The sequence below is a fragment of the Procambarus clarkii genome, chromosome 47, assembly GCF_040958095.1.
Source record: "Procambarus clarkii isolate CNS0578487 chromosome 47, FALCON_Pclarkii_2.0, whole genome shotgun sequence".
NCBI lineage: Eukaryota > Metazoa > Arthropoda > Malacostraca > Decapoda > Cambaridae > Procambarus > Procambarus clarkii.
Window position 1 is genome coordinate 27,183,806 of NC_091196.1, and position 18,214 is coordinate 27,202,019.

At 50.1% G+C, this 18,214-nt stretch overlaps 1 protein-coding gene across 1 annotated transcript in view; it reads left to right on the plus strand.

Moving 5' to 3' along the window:
- The window catches only part of Gyc88E (Guanylyl cyclase at 88E), a 502,958-nt gene that overhangs the window by 452,753 nt on the left and 31,991 nt on the right, over positions 1–18,214 (plus strand). Inside the window, exons 12-15 of the mRNA XM_069302345.1 lie at positions 3,398–3,530; positions 3,721–3,828; positions 7,439–7,558; positions 9,609–9,671. Coding sequence (XP_069158446.1) covers positions 3,398–3,530; positions 3,721–3,828; positions 7,439–7,558; positions 9,609–9,671 — 424 coding nt within the window. The remainder of the gene's footprint in view (positions 1–3,397; positions 3,531–3,720; positions 3,829–7,438; positions 7,559–9,608; positions 9,672–18,214) is intronic.

Sequence of the window (18,214 nt, forward strand, 5' to 3'; positions counted from 1 at the left end):
GTGGTACACTGTGTCACACTGGTGGTGGTGGTGGTACACTGTGTCTCACTGGTGGTGGTACACTGTGTCACACTGGTGGTGGTACACTGTGTCTCACTGGTGGTGGTACACTGTGTCACACTGGTGGTGGTACACTGTGTCACACTGATGGTGGTGGTGGTACACTGTGTCTCACTGGTGGTGGTGGTACACTGTGTCACACTGGTGGTGGTACACTGTGTCTCACTGGTGGTGGTACACTGTGTCACACTGGTGGTGGTACACTGTGTCACACTGGTGGTGGTACACTGTGTCACACTGGTGGTGGTGGTACACTGTGTCTCACTGGTGGTGGTGGTGGTACACTGTGTCACACTGGTGGTGGTACACTGTGTCACACTGGTGGTGGTACACTGTGTCACACTGGTGGTGGTGGTACACTGTGTCACACTGGTGGTGGTGGTACACTGTATCTCACTGGTGGTGGTGGTACACTGTGTCTCACTGGTGGTGGTGGTGGTACACTGTGTCACACTGGTGGTGGTACACTGTGTCACACTGGTGGTGGTACACTGTGTCACACTGGTGGTGGTGGTACACTGTGTCACACTGGTGGTGGTGGTGGTACACTGTGTCACACTGGTGGTGGTACACTGTGTCACACTGGTGGTGGTACACTGTGTCTCACTGGTGGTGGTACACTGTGTCACACTGGTGGTGGTACACTGTGTCACACTGGTGGTGGTGGTACACTGTGTCTCACTGGTGGTGGTACACTGTGTCACACTGGTGGTGGTACACTGTGTCACACTGGTGGTGGTACACTGTGTCACACTGGTGGTGGTACACTGTGTCACACTGGTGGTGGTACACTGTGTCACACTGGTGGTGGTACACTGTGTCACACTGGTGGTGGTGGTACACTGTGTCACACTGGTGGTGGTGGTGGTACACTGTGTCTCACTGGTGGTGGTACACTGTGTCACACTGGTGGTGGTACACTGTGTCTCACTGGTGGTGGTACACTGTGTCACACTGGTGGTGGTACACTGTGTCACACTGGTGGTGGTGGTGGTACACTGTGTCTCACTGGTGGTGGTGGTACACTGTGTCACACTGGTGGTGGTACACTGTGTCTCACTGGTGGTGGTACACTGTGTCACACTGGTGGTGGTACACTGTGTCACACTGGTGGTGGTACACTGTGTCACACTGGTGGTGGTGGTACACTGTGTCTCACTGGTGGTGGTGGTGGTACACTGTGTCACACTGGTGGTGGTACACTGTGTCACACTGGTGGTGGTACACTGTGTCACACTGGTGGTGGTGGTACACTGTGTCACACTGGTGGTGGTGGTACACTGTATCTCACTGGTGGTGGTGGTACACTGTGTCTCACTGGTGGTGGTGGTGGTACACTGTGTCACACTGGTGGTGGTACACTGTGTCACACTGGTGGTGGTACACTGTGTCACACTGGTGGTGGTGGTACACTGTGTCACACTGGTGGTGGTGGTGGTACACTGTGTCACACTGGTGGTGGTACACTGTGTCACACTGGTGGTGGTACACTGTGTCTCACTGGTGGTGGTACACTGTGTCACACTGGTGGTGGTACACTGTGTCACACTGGTGGTGGTGGTACACTGTGTCTCACTGGTGGTGGTACACTGTGTCACACTGGTGGTGGTACACTGTGTCACACTGGTGGTGGTACACTGTGTCACACTGGTGGTGGTACACTGTGTCACACTGGTGGTGGTACACTGTGTCACACTGGTGGTGGTGGTGGTACACTGTGTCTCACTGGTGGTGGTGGTGGTACACTGTGTCACACTGGTGGTGGTACACTGTGTCACACTGGTGGTGGTACACTGTGTCACACTGGTGGTGGTACACTGTGTCACACTGGTGGTGGTGGTACACTGTGTCACACTGGTGGTGGTACACTGTGTCTCACTGGTGGTGGTACACTGTGTCACACTGGTGGTGGTGGTACACTGTGTCACACTGGTGGTGGTGGTACACTGTGTCACACTGGTGGTGGTGGTAGTACACTGTGTCTCACTGGTGGTGGTGGTACACTGTGTCTCACTGGTGGTGGTGGTACACTGTGTCACACTGGTGGTGGTACACTGTGTCTCACTGGTGGTGGTACACTGTGTCTCACTGGTGGTGGTGGTACACTGTGTCACACTGGAGATAGTACACTGTGTCACACTGGTGGTGGTACACTGTGTCTCACTGGTGGTGGTACACTGTGTCACACTGGTGGTGGTACACTGTGTCTCACTGGTGGTGGTACACTGTATCACACTGGAGATAGTACACTGTGTCACACTGGTGGTGGTACACTGTGTCACACTGGTGGTAGTACACTGTATCACACTGGAGGTAATACACTGTGTCACACTGGATGTAGTACACTGTGTCACACTGGAGGTAGTACACTGTGTCACACTGGAGGTAATACACTGTGTCACACTGTAGGTAGTACACTGTGTCACACTGGAGGTAGTACACTGTGTCACACTGGTGTTGGTACACTGTGTCACACTGGAGGTAGTACACTGTGTCACACTGGAAATAGTACACTGTGTCACACTGGTGGGGGTACACTGTGTCACACTGGAGGTAGTACACTGTGTCACACTGGAGATAGTACACTGTGTCACACTGGTGGTGGTACACTGTGTCACACTGGTGGTGGTGGTACACTGTGTCACACTGGTGGTGGAACACTGTGTCACACTGGTGGTGGTGGTACACTGTGTCACACTGGTGGTGGTGGTACACTGTGTCACACTGGTGGTGGTGGTACACTGTGTCACACTGGTGGTGGTGGTACACTGTGTCACACTGGAGGTAGTACACTGTGTCACACTGGAGATAGTACACTGTCTCACACTGGTGGTGGTACACTGTGTCACACTGGTGGTGGAACACTGTGTCACACTGGTGGTGGTGGTACACTGTGTCACACTGGTGGTGGTGGTACACTGTGTCACACTGGTGGTGGTGGTACACTGTGTCACACTGGTGGTGGTGGTACACTGTGTCACACTGGTGGTGGTGGTACACTGTGTCACACTGGTGGTGGTGGTACACTGTGTCACACTGGAGGTAGTACACTGTGTCACACTGGAGATAGTACACTGTGTCACACTGGTGGTGGTACACTGTGTCACACTGGTGGTGGAACACTGTGTCACACTGGTGGTGGTGGTACACTGTGTCACACTGGAGGTGGTGGTACACTGTGTCACACTGGTGGTGGTGGTACACTGTGTCACACTGGTGGTGGTGGTACACTGTGTCACACTGGTGGTGGTGGTAGACTGTGCCGGCCTCTCACCACCTCACACGAGCCGTCATCACACACACATAACACGTGTACTGACGAGGGTGCCTGCCGCAGGTGGAGACCATAGGGGATGCCTACATGGTGGTGGCCGGGGCCCCGGAGCGACAGACCAACCACGGGGAGATGGTGTGCAACATGGCCCTGGACATGGTCGAGGCCATCACCGAGCTCACCGACCCCTCCACAGGTCAGTACACCTGTGCTGCTCCACATTTCCTCGCTCTATCCACCCCCATCAAAAAATGTGAATATTGGTAAATAAATAACAAATACGAATATTTCAGAATGAGACCTTTACAACGCGTATCTAATTTTATCATCCTCTATTACCCCCTTCCTCGCTTCCTCTCCACCGTGGGCGTGCCGTGGGCGTGCAGGGAACCACCTTCGGATACGTGTGGGCGTGCACACAGGCATGGTGGTAGCGGGCGTGGTTGGGCTAAAGATGCCTCGCTACTGCCTATTCGGCGACGCCGTCAACACAGGTGAGTTCTTCCACTAATCCGAACTCTCACTTATACGGATTTTCGAGAAATTGGCTCTAAGCATCGCGGATTGGCCGCTGTACTCATTCGTATATATGAACCCAACCTTCGTAGTCAATGTTTGCATTACATTATATTCCTGGGTTAGTATATCAACTTTTGTTCTTATTTGGGAACACTGGCAGAACAAAACTCACTTGTTCAAAGCTTCAGTTAACCGGACCCTTAGATGTGTGGACGGTGTGTTCAGTAGGCAAGGTCTTCCAGGGTTGTGTTAGCTCTTTCTTCAGTGAAACTCCAATTTTCAGCTAAACTCTTGTTATTTTCAGCTAAACTCTTGTTATTTTCAGCTAAACTCTTGTTATTTTCAGCTAAACTCTTGTTATTTTCAGCTAAACTCTTGTTATTTTCAGCTAAACTCTTGTTATTTTCAGCTAAACTCTTGTTATTTTCAGCTAAACTCTTGTTATTTTTCAACTAAACTCTTGTTATTTTTCAACTAAACTCTTGTTATTTTTCAACTAAACTCTTGTAATTTTTCAACTAAACTCTTGTTATTTTCAGCTAAACTCTTGTTATTTTTCAATTGAACTCTTGCTATTTTCAGCTAAACTCTTGTTATTTTTCAACTGAACTCTTGTAATTTTCAGCTAAACTCTTGTTATTTTTCAACTAAACTCTTGTTATTTTTCAACTAAACTCTTGTTATTTTCAGCTAAACTCTTGACGTTTCGTGCACTGTGTTCATACTTGGGTTGTCTCAATTTCTGACTCCTCACACATCTTTGAATCCGGAATATTGATACACAGAACGACAGCATTCCACGCACCCAGTAATATTATCCTTCTATCAGTCTTAATCTCGGTAATATTGTCCTCCTATTAGTCTTCCTCCATGTAATATTATCTTCCTCCCAGCATTTTTATCATCCTCCAATTATTATCATCTTTCGCACAGTAATATAGTCTTTATTATTTTTTCTTGAGGACATCAGTAGGAGCCGTGAAGAGGATTCGAACTTATGTTCTGGGTACTCCCAAGCACACACCACTGCATGGTCAAAAGCAATGCATCCTGGGATTCAACTGAATCCTCTAAGGGACCTGAGGATGACACTGAAGCCTAATCAGGGTTCATTGACTCTGGACATGCGTGAAACAGTTTCACTCGTTTCACGAATGCACTCTGGTCGAATTCTTCTATTTAAAGAACATTGGTCGATTTCTTTGAAGAGAAACGCTATAAGTAGAAGTCCTCAAATTCGGATTTACGAATTTCGCAAATTGCTCACATTTTCGGTTTTCTGGTAAATTGACAATTCCAAATTTTAGGTATCCGGCACCGAGCTGTTGAGTCGGTGGACTTTAAGCCGTTATCAACACTGTATTTTTAACTTTAAATCGCTGTTGATCAGAACCCTCAATTATCCGCACCCAAAATAAATGTTGAGTAAACGATGCCAGAAACAGCCATGGAAATTTTATCTTTTAAATTAATTTCATAAACGCGCTGTCCCATTAACCGGAGTGCTTTTAATGAGGTTGTGTTTCAGCCTGTACTAACTTAACCGAATTTTCAATCAACTGGAAATTACTCATATGATCAGAACATTAATCACAAGCCGATATTGTTGCTACTTTCATTAACGAATTCCGGTTAGGTCAACAAAATACGGATGTAGGAGATGAAATTTAGTTTACAATAGAAAGGGAGTACTTGGTCAGGCTGGAAAAAGGTGGTACTTTCTCCCCTTGGCTTCGGAGACAAGCACACACAACGCATTACAGGCGATTTTTTTGTCTTCTAGAATGAAGTTTCCCATGCTCTTTTGTCCTTCCCTATTCTCTTCCTTTTGTGTTTTGTTTTGCCTTATTGGATATTTAAAGGTTACAGGTTGTACATTTGTCCTACAATCAGTGTTTAAAAGTTGTGGCTCTCTTAGAGCTCCTCCGCTTCCAGACGACCAAGGATGAAGAAGGCATTTCCCCTCTGGATCGCCACGCTGAGGCGTTGAAACAGGAAACTTGCAGCCCTTGAGTCTCTGCTGATGTCAACGAGCCTGGAACCCAATTCTTTGAGAAAGCCCAAGGCACTCCTTCCAAAGGGGCCAAGCACCTTACACTATGGAAATAAAGTTGTCTTGACCTTCCAGTCGCCTGTACTTGATTAACTTTGCAGTTTAACTGTGGTTGGCCACACTCCTGTTTGATCAGCACCAATATATATATATATACATTATATATATATATATATATATATATATATATATATATATATATATATATATATATATATATATATATATATATATATAGGTGTCTGCTAGTGTGGATACACGTGTACAGTTCCGCACCAGCTGTCTGTCTTCAGGGGTATATTGTGATGCCAACTGGGCGAAGTGTGGGGTCATCCGGGTTTTGGTCCCCTAGGATGTGGGGTTTTTCTCTCTCTCTCTCTCTCTCTCTCTCTCTCTCTCTCTCTCTCTCTCTCTCTCTCTCTCTCTGCTGGGCACTGAGTTGAGGCAAGGCTCCTCTTGATGATGTTATTCACCTAGTTGTGCCTTGCATGCCAGCTCCTGGAGCTTCTGCAGTGCAACCCACACAGTCCATATTGGTCTGCTTCCACCCTGTTGCAAATACACTTGTAATCGGTGTGAATTGGGGCACCAAGGCGGAGGGCCACTGCTACACGAAGGGATTCTGGATCTAGACGCGTGTCTGTTGCTGACATGGGTACTGCCAGAAGGAAGTCCCCTGCATGGGAGGAGAGGCAGTGCTCTGAGGCAGGCTTCCTCTTTATCTGATGCTGCAGCGTTGAACATGGTATCAGCTATTTTCTCCACTACTGTCCTGTCCCAGCTGAACTGCTCGTATTTTTCTGTTGGATCTATGTTGGGTGCTGGGGCCACAAAGGCATCCCATTGATGTGAACATTCAGTAAAATCAGGTTTGTGTATCCCTGCTGAACTCTTCAGAGGTTCTGGAAGGATATCTCTTACGAGGTCATACGATGAATGTGAAGAGGAAAAGAAGGCTGGTAGACAATCTGGGAGGCTGTGCGGGCACTAAGACCACCGAATCTTACGGGGAGGGTTGCTTGCTCCCATCGAGAGTAGTTCCATTATATATATATATATATATATATATATATATATATATATATATATATATATATATATATATATATATATATTACCGGGGTACCACGTATGGTGCAATTGTAGGGAACTTATAGCCTGGGAGCAGTGGCTATGGGTCCCCTACTATGTTGTTCTAAATATGTTGCACTATATTGCCACCATATCCCCCCCTACCCCATTCCCATCCCTCCCCACAAAATACTGACCTTAAACCCTTCCCTCCCTGCTTGATACCTGCTTCACTAACCCCACACACCCTCCCCCACAAAGTACTGACCCCCCACCCTCTCCCCCACAAAGTACTGGCCCCCCACCCTCTCCCCCACAAAGTACTGACCCCACACCTCCCTCCCCCACAAAGTACCGACCCCACACACCCCCTCCCCCACACCACCCCTCCCCCACAAAGTACTGACCCCACACCCCCCTCCCCCACAAAGTACTGACCCCCCACCCTGACGTGTCTACAGCGTCTCGCATGGAGTCGACGAGCGAGGCGATGCGGGTTCACATCTCTCAGGCGACGAAGGACATCATCTCGGCCCGGTACCAGGTCGAGGAGCGGGGCGAGGTCACCGTCAAGGGCAAAGGTCAGTCCTCGGCCACACCCTCACCTCTCACAAAGTCTTCTCATCTTCACCTCTCACAAAGTCTTCTCACCCTCACCTCTCACAAAGTCTTCTCACACTTCACCTCTCACAAAGTCTTCTCACACTTCACCTCTCACAAAGTCTTCTCACTTTCACCTCTCACAAAGTCTTCTCACACTTCACCTCTCACAAAGTCTTCTCACTTTCACCTCTCACAAAGTCTTCTCACCCTCACCTCTCACAAAGTCTTCTCACTTTCACCTCTCACAAAGTCTTCTCACTTTCACCTCTCACAAAGTCTTCTCACCCTCACCTCTCACAAAGTCTTCTCACTTTCACCTCTCACAAAGTCTTCTCACTTTCACCTCTCACAAAGTCTTCTCACCCTCACCTCTCACAAAGTCTTCTCACACTTCACCTCTCACAAAGTCTTCTCATCTTCACCTCTCACAAAGTCTTCTCACACTTCAAGATGAATCGTTCTGCTTACCTCAGAGCAGCATTTACAACATATTGTCTTATTTTGCATCCTTATTTTATATTCATCTTTTTTTATATATTTTAAATCAGTATTTACATATAATTATTTATTTTCTAAACGAATATTTTACAACTATTTTGTTGATTTTGTGTCAGTGTTTATATATCAAATATTTTATTTCCCATCAGTGTTTACCGGTCATCACGTTTCTTTACGCCGGTGTTTACACACCAATTTGTTATTTAATATTATAATTTACAGACTAATTTGTTTAGTTTCAAGTCAAATTATATTCCTTGATTTCTTCTGTCTCTGAAATGTTTTTATTTTTCACAAATCTTTGCTTTTCGTCGCTGGAGAAAAAAAAAGATTTATTATAAAATACAAAGACTTCAATACAAATTCCCGCCTCCGCTCTCATATAATTACAACTTCAGGCTTAATAAACTACTTCAGTAACACGTCTGAGAGCTTATTTTGTTGCTAAAGTCTGACAAACAACGGCTGAGAAACCAATCTCGCCCCGGCACCCAAAAGCATAAGATTGAACACATTTGAACAAAATAACATTTTACAATTTGTTTGATTTTTTGATTTTGTAATTGTTTTTTTATTTCTTAATTCAGTAATTGTTCTTTTTTTGTTTAATTTAGTAATTTGTTTAAATGTTACTCTCATGATTTAGGGTCCTGGAGCTTCTCTTCTCATAATGGTGACAGTGGTTGAACTGTTACCAAGAATGTTTACCTTATGTGTGTAGCAGTCGGGGAGGGGCGTAGAGGGAGGGAGGGAAAGGATGGGGGATGGGAGGGGTGAGGGAGGGGAAGAGAGGGAAGCAGGGAGAAGAGGGAGTGCAAAAGAATATTAGTCCCAGAATTTACTTGAGCAGGTCGCGTGTCGCCGTGACCAGAAAAGGGTGTGGTCGTGGCCAGAAAGGGTGTGGTCGTGGCCAGAAAGGGTGTGGTCGTGGCCAGAAAGGGTGTGGTCGTGGCCACATCTGGTGTAGTCTCGACTAGATCGGGTGTGGTATTGACCAGGTTGGGTGTAGTCATGTCTAGGTCGGTGTGGTCTGACCACCAGGTCGGGTGTGGTCTGACCACCAGGTCGGGTGTGGTCTAATCAAGTCAGGTGTGGTAAAATCAAGTCAGGTGTGGTCTAAGCAGGTCGGGTGTAGTATTAACCCCGTCAGGTTGTGTGTTCTTCACTAGGTTGCGGGTATACTCTATAGCGACCAGGTCGGGGTCTAGTAATAACGACCAGGTTGGATGTGGTCTTGACGACCAGATCTGATGTGACCTTGACGACCAGGTCGGGATTATACCTGACGACCAGGCGAGAGTTATATATAACCTGCACAAGGTGTGGCCATCACCAGCGCCGCCTCTACACGCCTCTACACGCCTCTACGCGCCTCTACACGCCTCTACGCGCCTCTACACGAGGTCCGCTTCACATTCGGACAGTCAACACAGCGCCTCATTCTGGCCACCACGTGACTTGAAATTCTTATTCCTTGACATTTTCTCTCCGTAGTTGCGATAAAAGTTTAATATGCAACATATTTTGCAGGAAATTGTCCAAGAGGCTTGGTAACTTTCTGCTTACCAGTATGCAGGCGCACGGTGGCAGTGAGTAAGTAACAGGCTTTCTTTGACACTAATATTAAAGTATAATATTCTCTTACAAGTTCTTCCGCAAGTTACTGTGATAACTGACTGTTTTAAACCTGTTCTAAACACTAATGCAACGTAACTCTTACACGTGAAACTTCGTAGTGAGATGAATGTCAGTTTTAGCTCTTGCCATAGACGCCAGCGTCTTCCTCAGGGGGTGTAAGACAAGACGCTTGCCGTGGCAACTGGGGAGGAGGGGAAGAAAGGGGGAGGGAAGGGAAACGGCAACTTGGTTCGTGATGTGGCAAGAGGGTCAGATTAAGTCCACCCACTTCGGTAGTGTGGTCAGATTAAGTCCACCCACTGCGGTAGTGTGGTCAGATTAAGTCCACCCACTGCGGTAGTGTGGTCAGATTAAGTCCACCCACTGCGGTAGTGTGGTCAGATTAAGTCCACCCACTGCGGTAGTGTGGTCAGATTAAGTCCACCCACTGCGGTAGTGTGGTCAGGTCAACTCCACCCACTGCGGTAGTGTGGTCAGATTAACTCCACCCACTGTGGTAGTGTGGTCAGGTCAACTCCACCCACTGCGGTAGTGTGGTCAGATTAAGTCCACCCACTGCGGTAGTGTGGTCAGATCAACTCCACCCACTGCGGTAGTCTGGTCAGGTCAACTCCACCCACTGCGGTAGTGTGGTCAGATCAACTCCACCCACTGCGGTAGTGTGGTCAGGTCAACTCCACCCACTGTGGTAGTGTGGTCAGATCAACTCCACTCACTGTGGTAGTGTGGTCAGATCAACTCCACCCACTGCGGTAGTGTGGTCAGATCAACTCCACCCACTGTGGTAGTGTGGTCAGGTTAACTCCACCCACTGTGGTAGTGTGGTCAGATCCACTCCACCCACTGTGGTAGTGTGGTCAGATCAACTCCACCCACTGTGGTAGTGTGGTCAGATCCACTCCATCCACTGCGGTAGTGTGGTCAGATCCACTCCATCCACTGTGGTAGTGTGGTCAGATCCACTCCATTCACTGTGGTAGTGTGGTCAGGTCAACTCCACCCACTGTGGTAGTGTGGTCAGATCCACTCCAAGATTCCGGTACACCTTACTTTAACTGACCGTTTGGTAATTAACACAGCCGAGGTAGTAGGGTGGTGTGTGGAGCTTGGTCTGGGGCGGTGCAGGTCCCTCAAGCACGCGCCAGGCTCAGGTGGTGCTCGTCCAAGCTCCCCCCGATCCAAAACGCGCATTCAACATATTTTCCGTATCATGTGATGCAAAGGGGAATTGCCTCAGATATTTGTAAATATTGTAATATTTTATAGTTTGTTGTATAATTACTAAGGTCTGGAAGAGGCAGTGTTATGTGTTTTGGTTCTATTCGTGGAAACACAAACCGAAACTGTCTGTTTTCCGCTTGTTACCACTTGTAATGAAGTTGCTACATCTTGGCTTAACGTGTTTAAGACGTATTAGAACGTTGTTACAACTTGCTATATTGGTTGTTATAACTTGTTAGGTGTTAAAACTTGTTCGAACGTTGTACCATCGTCGTAGTTTCGCTGTGTTTGCTGGGAGCTCTTGACAATTGTGTTGCATTTGCAGTTTGGGTGTGAACGGTTCAGAGATGTTAGGTTCCAACACGTGAAATTAGCTAGGCACGGTTCACGAGAAGGGTTCACGTGCAAAAGTTGTAAATCACGTGTAAAGTATTTTTCATGTCCAGTCATTAACAGCCTGTCGTTAGACCAGGCTCGTTATAGGAGCGGTCCGTTCCTAAGACGTATTCATCAATCTTAAAATAAATCATCTCTCCTTCATCTATTTTACTATAGAGGTGTTACACTATCTTAGGCCTAATATAGTGCATGTATGTACTATATTAGGCACAGGAATGTTATAAGTTTGGTTTGTGGAGTTGGTTCGTGCACGTTACAAAATTAATAGTACGAAACGTGAACACTGCTGTAACAGTCCATTTTTGTACGGTCGACCAAACAGTTCCTATAAGTACTATCTTTTTAGGAGGATGGGTTATAATAATAATAAAAATAATAAGAAGTAGAAGAAGATGAAGAAGAAGATGAAGAAGAAGAAGGTGGGCAAATAAAGACGTGACAGAGTAGGTCTTCACAGGTTAAGACATCAGAAAACGAACCCTCTTAATTTTACGGTTGCTTCAGATGGTGTATGGCTCTATGTGGCCCACGCTCACCACCTGTCCACACCACCTGTCCACACCACCTGTCCACACCACCTGTCCACACCACCTGTCCTCACCACCTGTCCACACCACCTGTCCACACCACCTGTCCACACCACCTGTCCTCACCACCTGTCCACACCACCTGTCCACACCACCTGTCCACACCACCTGTCCACACCACCTGTCCACACCACCTGTCCACACCACCTGTCCTCACCACCTGTCCATACCACCTGTCCACACCACCTGTCCACACCACCTGTCCACACCACCTGTCCACACCACCTGTCCACACCACCTGTCCACACCACCTGTCCACACCACCTGTCCTCACCACCTGTCCACACCACCTGTAAACGCCACCTGTCCACACCACCTGTCCTCACCACCTGTAAACGCCACCTGTCCACACCACCTGTCCTCACCACCTGTCCACACCACCTGTAAACGCCACCTGTCCACACCACCTGTCCACACCACCTGTCCACACCACCTGTCCACACCACCTGTCCTCACCACCTGTCCACACCACCTGTCCACACCACCTGTCCACACCACCTGTCCACACCACCTGTCCACACCACCTGTCCTCACCACCTGTCCACACCACCTGTCCACACCACCTGTCCACACCACCTGTCCACACCACCTGTCCACACCACCTGTCCTCACCACCTGTCCACACCACCTGTAAACGCCACCTGTCCACACCACCTGTCCACACCACCTGTCCACACCACCTGTCCTCACCACCTGTCCACACCACCTGTCCACACCACCTGTCCTCACCACCTGTCCACACCACCTGTCCTCACCACCTGTCCACACCACCTGTCCTCACCACCTGTCCACACCACCTGTCCTCACCACCTGTCCACACCACCTGTCCTCACCACCTGTCCACACCACCTGTCCTCACCACCTGTCCACACCACCTGTCCACACCACCTGTCCACACCATCTGTCCACACCACCTGTCCTCACCACCTGTCCACACCACCTGTCCTCACCACCTGTCCACACCACCTGTCCACACCACCTGTCCACACCACCTGTCCTCACCACCTGTCCACACCACCTGTCCACACCACCTGTCCACACCACCTGTCCTCACCACCTGTCCACACCACCTGTCCTCAAAACCTGTCCACACCACCTGTCCACACCACCTGTTCACACCACCTGTCCACACCACCTGTCCTCACCACCTGTCCACACCACCTGTCCACACCACCTGTCCACACCACCTGTCCACACCACCTGTCCACACCACCTGTCCACACCACCTGTCCACACCACCTGTCCTCACCACCTGTCCACACCACCTGTCCACACCACCTGTCCACACCACCTGTCCACACCACCTGTCCTCACCACCTGTCCACACCACCTGTCCACACCATCTGTCCTCACCACCTGTCCACACCACCTGTCCACACCATCTATCCACACCACCTGTCCACACCACCTGTCCACACCACCTGTCCACACCATCTATCCACACCACCTGCCCATACCACCTGTCCACACCACCTGTCTTAGCACCAGGACTCCTCCTACTTTCCCCTATCTCCCCCTGCCTCCCTCTGACTCCCCTCTACCTCCTTCTACCCTTCATGCCTCCCTATACCTCCTCCCTCCCCTGCTTCACTCTACCTCCTCTCTCTCTCTCTGCCTCCCCCTACCTCCTCTTCCTGCAACCCCTTCCCCCTTTGTACTTCATCCTCCACCCCCTGCCTGGCTCTACCCCATCCCCCCTGGATCTACCCCCTTTCCCCCCCTAGCTCTACCCCCCTCCCCTCACTGGCTCTACCCCTGGTGAGAGGTGAGGGCCGCACCATAAGGGCTGATGGCATGCAGGAGAGTGGGAGGAGACAGTGAGATATACGAGCTCTTATGAGTAATATCTCCCATGTTGAACTCCCTTATAACTCCACACACATTTTATTACTGACACTATGTTAGGAACTTTAGCAGGTCCGTGCCTTATACTTTGTCATACCACCTGCTTTACAGGTTCGTGCCTTATACTTTGTTATGCAACCTGCTTTACGGGTCCGTGTCTTATACTTTGTTATACAACACACTAGACACACACAAGCACACTAGCACTAGGGACCACCAGACACACACTAGCACTAGGGACCACCAGGCACACACTAGCACTAGGGACCACCAGACACACACAAGCACTAGGGACCACCAGACACACACTAGCACTAGGGACCACCAGACACACACTAGCTACTAGCACTAGGGACCACCAGACACATACTAGCACACTAGCACTAGGGACCACCATACACACACTAGCTACTAGCACTAGGGACCACCAGACACACACTAGCACACTAGCAATAGGGACCACCAGACACACACTAGCACTAGGAACCACCAGACACACACTAGCACTAGGGACCACCAGACACACACTAGCACACTACCACTAGGGGACAACCAGATACACACTAGCACACTAGCACTAGGGACCACCAGACACACACTAGCACACTAGCACTAGGGACCACCAGACACACACTAGCACACTACCACTAGGGGACCACCAGATACACACTAGCACACTAGCACTAGGGACCACCAGACACACACTAGCACTAGGGACCCCCAGACACACATTAGCACACTAGCACTAGGGGACCACCAGACACACACTAGCACACTAGCACTAGGAACCACCAGACACACACTAGCACACTAGCACTAGGGACCACCAGACACACACTAGCACTAGGGGACCACCAGACACACACTAGCACACTAGCACTAGGGACCACCAGACACACACTAGCACACTAGCACTAGGGACCACCAGACACACACTAGCACTAGGGGACCACCAGACACACACTAGCACACTAGCACTAGGGACCACCAGACACACACTAGCACACTAGCACTAGGAACTACCAGACACACACTAGCACTAGGGGACCACCAGACACACACTAGCACTAGGGACCACCAGACACACACTAGCACACTAGCACTAGGGTCCACCAGACACACACTAGCACACTAGCACTAGGGACCACCAGACACACACTAGCACTAGGGACCACCAGACACACACTAGCACTAGGGGACCACCAGACACACACTAGCACACTAGCACTAGGGACCACCAGACACACACTAGCACTAGGGACCACCAGACACACACTAGCACCAGGGGACCACCAGACACACACTAGCACACTAGCACTAGGGACCACCAGACACACACTAGCACACTAGCACTAGGGGACAACCAGACACACACTAGCACACTAGCACTAGGGACCACCAGACACACACTAGCTACTAGCACTAGGGACCACCAGACACACACTAGCACACTAGCACTAGGGACCACCAGACACACACTAGCACTAGGGACCACCAGACACACACTAGCACTAGGGGACCACCAGACACACACTAGCACACTAGCACTAGGGGACCACCAGAGACACACTAGCACACTAGCACTAGGGACCACCAGACACACACTAGCACTAGGGGACCACCAGACACACACTAGCACACTAGCACTAGGGACCACCAGACACACACTAGCTACTAGCACTAGGGACCACCAGACACATACTAGCATACTAGCACTAGGGACCACCAGACACACACTAGCACTAGGGACCACCAGACACACACTAGCTACTAGCACTAGGGACCACCAGACACACACTAGCACACTAGCACTAGGGACCACCAGACACACACTAGCACTAGGGACCACCAGACACACACTAGCACTAGGGGACCACCAGACACACACTTGCACACTAGCACTAGGGACCACCAGACACACACTAGCACTAGGGGACCACCAGACACACACTAGCACACTAGCACTAGGGGACCACCAGACACACACACTAGCACACTAGTACTAGGGACCACCAGACACACACTAGCACACTAGCACTAGGGGACCACCAGACACACACTAGCACACTAGCACTAGGGGACCACCAGACACACACTAGCACTAGGGACCACCAGACACACACTAGCACACTAGCACTAGGGACCACCAGACACACTAGCACTAGGGACCACCAGACACACACTAGCACTAGGGACCACCAGACACACACTAGCACTAGGGGACCACCAGACACACACTAGCACACTAGTACTAGGGACCACCAGATACACACTAGCACACTAGCACTAGGGGACCACCAGACACACACTAGCACACTAGCACTAGGGACCACCAGACACACACTAGCACACTAGCACTAGGGACCACCAGACACACACTAGCACACTAGCACTAGGGACCACCAGACACACACTAGCACTAGGGGACCACCAGACACACACTAGCACACTAGCACTAGGGACCACCAGACACACACTAGCACACTAGCACTAGGGGACCACCAGACACACACTAGCACACTAGCACTAGGGACCACCAGACACACACTAGCACACTAGCACTAGGGGACCACCAGACACACACTAGCACACTAGCACTAGGGGACCACCAGACACACACTAGCACACTATCACTAGGGACCACCAGACACACACTAGCACACTAGCACTAGGAACCACCAGACACACACTAGCACACTAGCACTAGGGACCACCAGACACACACTAGCACTAGGGGACCACCAGACACACACTAGCACACTAGCACTAGGGGACCACCAGACACACACTAGCACACTAGAACTAGGGACTCCCTGAAGCACCCTGTTAAGAGGAAGCACCCCCGTTAAGAGGAAGCACCCCCGTTAAGACGAAGCACGATTGTCCGCGTGGGAGCAGACCAGAGCAACACGCCAGTAATTAACTGCAGAGATCACCTAAGGTGATTCTCAACTTCAAAGTTAATTCCAAATCCCGCCCGGCCTCATGTTGATTAACCCCAGACACTGTTCATCACTCAAGCTGTGGGAGGACAGAACACTGTGGGAGGACTAAACACTGTAGGAAAAGAGAGCACTGTGGGAGGAGAGAACACTGTAGGAAAAGACAGCACTGTGGTAGGAGAGAACACTATGGGTGGAGAGTGCACTGTGTGAGGATAGTGCACTGTGGGAGGACAGTGCACTGTGGGAGGAGAGAACACTGTGGGAGGAGAGAACACTGTGGGAGGAGAGAACACTGTGGGAGGAGAGAACACTGTGGGAGGAGAGAACACTGTGGGAGGAGAGAACACTGTGGGAGGAAAAAACACTGTGGGAGGACAGAGCATTGTGGGAGGACAGAGCATTGTGGGAGGACTGAACACTGTGGGAGGACTGAACACTGTGGGAGGACTGAACACTGTGGGAGGAGAGAACACTGTGGGAGAACACTGTGGGAGGACTGAACACTGTGGGAGGACTGAACACTGTGGGAGGACTGAACACTGTGGGAGGACAGAGCATTGTGGGAGGAGAGTGCACTGTGGGAGGACTGAACACTGTGGGAGGAGAGAACACTGTGGGAGGACAGAGCATTGTGGGAGGAGAGAACACTGTGGGAGGACTGAACACTGTGGGAGGAGAGAACATTGTGGGAGAACACTGTGGGAGGAGAGAACACTGTGGGAGGACAGAACACTGTGGGAGGAGAGAACACTGTGGGAGGAGAGAACACTGTGGGAGGACAGAACACTGTGGGAGGACTGAACACTGTGGGAGGAGAGAACACTGTGGGAGGAGAGAACACTGTGGGAGGACAACACTGTGGGAAGAGAGAGCATTGTGGGAGGAGAGAACACTGTGGGAGCAGAGAACACTGTGGGAGAAGAGAGCACTGTGGGAGGAGAGTGCACTGTGGGAGGAGAGTGCACAGTGGGAGGAGAGAACACTGTGGGAGGAGAGAGCACTGTGGGAGGAATGAACACTGTAGGAGAGAACACTGTGGGAGGACAGAACACTGTGGGAGGACAGAACACTGTGGGAGGAGAGAGCACTGTGGGAGGAGAGAGCACTGTGGGAGGAGAGAACACTGTGGGAGGAGAGAGCATTGTGGGAGGAGAGAGCATTGTGGGAGGAGAGAGCACTATGGGAGGACAGAACACTGTAGGAGGAGAGAGCACTGTGGGAGGACAGAACACTGTAGGAGGAGAGAGCACTGTGGGAGAGCACACTGTGGGAGGAGAGAGCACTGTGGGAGGAGAGAGCACTGTGGGAGGAGAGAGCACTGAGGGAGAAGAGAGCAATGTGGGAGAGCACACTGTGGGAGGAAAGAGCACTGTGGGAGGAGAGAGCACTGTGGGAGGAGAATGCACTGGGGGAGGAGGGAACACTGTGGGAGGAGAGAACACTGTGGGAGGAGAGAACACTGTGGGAGAAGAGAGCACTGTGGGAGGAGAGAACACTGTGG